We start from the raw sequence: 4469 nt of genomic DNA, 5'->3' as shown, positions 1-4469 counted from the left end.
TCTCCTTCTCTTATGGAGAAATCATTTACGTTCGCTATTTATCTCCAGCATAATTGAATAATTTAAACACTTAAAAGATTGAACCACAAACGGCCAAAACTAACCTAATTTAATTGATACATAATGATATGTTAGCAACCAAGAGATCTACAATTCGAATCCTTAGCTTTTCTTTTTTTAAAAAAAATGAACTAGTAAAATAGTAATTCATGTCCAATTGAAATATTGTTAGAATTTGACTTTAGATCGTTCGAATTGTTTCTTTTTTTTTTTTGAATATACAGTTCGATGAAGATTGAATCTTCGATTTCTAGGGAGGAAGATATATATTAGCATAAAAGATATAATTTGAGTAAATTATTATGAAACCATGGACAAAGAAACAAGTCTCTCTTATTCAGCTAGAGAAAAAATGAAAATGCTAACAAATCTCACAAAATATCACTCAGGGCTGCTCTCAAGAGATGGAAATGATGAAGAAAGAAAAAAGAATACACAAATGAGTATGGAGCTCATAATAATCATAATAATAATAATCTACAGCAAATTCAAGTGTTATGCTGTGTTAAACCAAGAAGACGGCTAGGCCACCCAACACCGCCGCAGCAGCCGCCTTGTAACCACCCTGGTGGATAGAAAATCCCGCGCTCGGCGGCGGAGGAGACGGCGGCGATGGAGCTGGCGCCGGAGTCGGCGGAGACATAGACATTGGGCTTGGACTTGGACCTGGAGGTGATGGTGGGCTGTCGGGCATTGGGCCTGGGCCTGGGCTTGACTCCATAGACGGTGGAGAAGCCATCATCGGTGGGATGGCGGGAGGAGCCGCCGCCGGTGGAGTTGAGATGGTTGGCGGCGGTGAGGCTGCAGGGGGAGGTGTAGTTGGGGGAGCTGCAACCGGCGGGGGGCTTGACGGCGGCGGTGCGGCGGCGGAGGCGGGACCTGGAGCAGGGGAAGGAGATTGAGCAATGGAAGAGGAGAAAAGAGCAAGAAGAGAGAGGGCGAGCACGAGCATGGCACGTGCAGAAGCCATAGCTGGAAGAAAGTGAAGCAGAAGAAGGAGGAAGATTGAAGCGAGGGAGAAGATGGGGGAAGATGATTAATATATAAAGGGGAAGAAGTACACTAATTTAGAAGAAAAAAAGCAAAAAAATCAAATAGTTACCAAATGAAATTTTAATTGCTTGAATGGGAAGAAGTTAATAAGTCATGAAAGGTATGTTTTTAATTGTGGGACCCATCCATGGGTCAAATGAAGAGTAAAGTTACTCCTCCAACTTTGTATCTATTTTTTTAATAGGTCTCTTATAAAGTAAATTTTAAAAATAAACTAATTTATTTGATATAATTGTATAAAATTATGGAAATAAAAATAGAGCTAAAGATTTGAAAAATTACGTAAGCATTTGAGGTAATATTTTTTTGATGTGTAATCTATTCGAAATGTATCGAAAAAATCTAAAATAATCGATAAGTTAATAAAAATTAATTTTTTAACTAAATCTTGATCACAGAGACTTACTTTCTTAATTCACTTTTTCGACCATCAATATTAAACACAACACCAAAGAAGTGAAAAACAAATACTAATGTTTTTCTTTTTGACCTTTGATTTTTATTTTATTTGTTGGTATACTCCTATTACAATTTTGAAATCATTAAATTGACTTCTTTACCCAAATTGTCCCCCATCCCCTATTGGCCTATTTCACAAAAATTGTTCCTTTCTCATATGCTTTCTTGTTATCCAATTATTAAGATCAATGCCTTGTTTCTCCAAAAAAAAAAAAAAAAAAAGAAAAAAGAAAAAAAAAACAAGAAAAAAGAGATGGGTTTTGTTTGGCTAAAATGAACCAATCAAATTATTTTTGAAAAAAAAATTGTAAAAAAATTATTAAAAAAAACATATATATGAAAAATGCATGCATATAGCCCACAAATGGCCTAGACTACTTTCTAAAAGGAATACTTTAAAGTAGTTCTCTTATGTAAAAAAATTCTAAACTTAGTGCCCTCCACTTGTAATTTCATTTTCGTCTCAAATAAAAAGAGAAAAGAGAGAGAGAGAGAGAGAGAGAGAGAGAGAGGACAATTTGGGGACAAATGAAAATTAAAAAAAAAAAAAAAAGTTCATTTGAGAACAGGACATTCCCACAAAAAAGTTTTAAATTATATTTATCTTCTTCTTTGAAAAAGAAGAATCGTGGGGTTTGCAATAAGGGTGAAGACCACTAAAAAATACTTAATATATTAATATCATATAATGGTTTACATTGACCACTAAAAATAGTGACTTCAACCTTAAAATCATCACATAGAAACTAAAATTCCTCTTTGCTTCTATATCGTCTATTTTCATTCACATTATGATTTTCCATGGAGATCAATACCACAAATTTTCTAGTGTTCATTTGTCCTATTATTTTAATAATCACATATTTTGACCTATTTATAACTCCTTAATAAATAGTATTAAATTCAGTTGAAATTAGTTGTATTGTGATGCATTTTAGTGATGTCAACAAAACTTTTAAATTCTCAGTACCAAAGAGTTACATATCATAATTAAGTAAAAAAAAAAACCAATCAAATTTAACAAATATGTGTACTCACAATTTATGTTGTTAGTTAAATTTTAGTTCTTGTGATTGGTTTCAATTCCTTGGATTTTTTTTTGATATTATGTAGATGAGAAATTAAACCTCTAACTTCGAAGTCAATAATACAAATTTTATATCAATTAAAACTATATTCATGTTAGCAGTTCTGAGTTGCTTGATAGCATGTAACATGCTTGGGTGCGATAGTGTGTTCAATTTGTCAAGAAGTCAATTTTAATTTTCTTTAAATTGATAGGTTCGTGTATAACACCTTTTTTAAAAAATAAAAATTGAGTCAAAACTAATTTTACATAGCCTAATTTTTAAAAATAAAAAGAATATTTTTTTTATAAAGAAAAAGTAGAACTATAGTTCTTTTTCTCTTTATATGTATGTATATATAAAGTACTTTTCATTGGTGGTAAAAGTTTACCAAAGTATTGAAAAGTAAAAAATTAAAATTTGTGGTGATTGTATGCATTTGCCCTTTAGCCATTGACTTTATATGGCACAAGTCACTAGTGGACCATAAAATTTTGATGAACTGCACAACCACATGGAATAATCTAGAAAACCCCCTAAGTTTAATCCTCTGTCTGCATGTACACCCACTTCTGTTGTTCTCTTCTTTTGATTGGCCACAGTTAAATTACAAATTTAATTAATCAACTTTTAAATTTTGGTCTATTTTATCGTATAATTTTTAATAGTGTCTACTAAGTTTTTGAGTTTCCAATTTTGTGTTCAATAGGTTTTTAAATCTTAAAAGGTGTGAGTTTCTAAATTTTCAAATTTGTGTTCAATATAGTCTAGACCTATTTAATAATTTTAAAATTTTACAAATTTACTAGAAACAAATTTTCGAGTTTAGATTTTCATTAGACATGTACTTCAATTTTATATTTAATAGATTTAGTTGCTTTTATTTTATTTTTAATACGTGACAAAATCTACTGAATGCAAAATTGAAAGTTTAGGAACATATTGCATATTTTAAAACTTAAAATCTGTTAAAGATTTTTTAAAATACAAATAGGCAAAATTAGAGATTATAAGCAATGAACTTAAAATCTCCACAATGTTAGATATTATAATTTTTTAAACTTTTGGGTCGATTTAAGATGATATTAGAGCAAGTTGTTTCAAGATGTATATTGAATTCAAACCCCTACAACGTTTTTCCAATTAATATTGGTGATTTAAGAGACAATGATGAATTCTCAAGGTCAACTTTTGTAACCCACATACAAACAATAAATATTGGTTTAAAAGGTTTTTAATAAATTTTAAAGTAGGATATAGATATTTTTTAACAGACGTGAGGTAGGGGAATCAAATATCTGATCTCAATGTCAATTGTTCAAATTTTATGCATGTTGCTTGAGTTATACTCATGTTGACAAGGTATGCTTCATGATATCATATGTTCTCGTCTTCTCAACTATAATATTTATTAGATAAATTTTTGTTTAATTACCACTTAAAATTAATAAAGTTGAGCATAATTCAACTAATTGAGTCATAATCTTGACTAAAATGTTAGAAGTTTGAAGTCTCTCATCTCATATGTTTGTTAAAAAAAATTAAATAAAGAAATAAATTCATAAAATTCCTTTAAAACAAAATAGGATTGATTATAAACCAATCAGAAGAGTTGGTTTATAGTATATTAAATGAACAAGCTATCAATGAAGTCATAATAATTAATTAATAGGTTAAAACATCAATATTATTACAGAAATGACAATCCTAAGAAAGCAGTTGCAAAATACCCAAAAATAGGAAAAAAAATGTGCCAATGATAACTTGAATTATCTTATTCTTTTATGGAATAATATGTATATTAATTATTATAATAAAAATATTTTAAGA

General features: G+C 30.1%; 1 protein-coding gene across 1 annotated transcript; it reads right to left on the bottom strand.

Moving 5' to 3' along the window:
* Positions 1-373: 373 nt before the first annotated feature.
* LOC120090063 (uncharacterized) lies at positions 374-1138 on the bottom strand. The gene has a single exon (XM_039047552.2). The coding sequence runs from the start codon at positions 1028-1030 to the stop codon at positions 566-568; it is 465 nt and encodes a 154-aa protein (XP_038903480.1). The 5' UTR covers positions 1031-1138; the 3' UTR covers positions 374-565.
* Between the last annotated feature and the right edge of the window lie 3331 nt (positions 1139-4469).

Source organism: Benincasa hispida, chromosome 11 (assembly GCF_027475165.1).
Source record: "Benincasa hispida cultivar pf3 chromosome 11, pf3_genome.v1.1, whole genome shotgun sequence".
Classification (NCBI taxonomy): Eukaryota; Viridiplantae; Streptophyta; class Magnoliopsida; order Cucurbitales; family Cucurbitaceae; genus Benincasa; species Benincasa hispida.
This window is presented reverse-complemented; position numbering and strand designations above follow the sequence as displayed.

Excerpts from the sequence above, each read along its gene's own strand:
- LOC120090063 (XM_039047552.2), bottom strand. The coding sequence starts at position 1,030 with ATGGCTTCTGCACGTGCCATGCTCGTGCTCGCCCTCTCTCTTCTTGCT.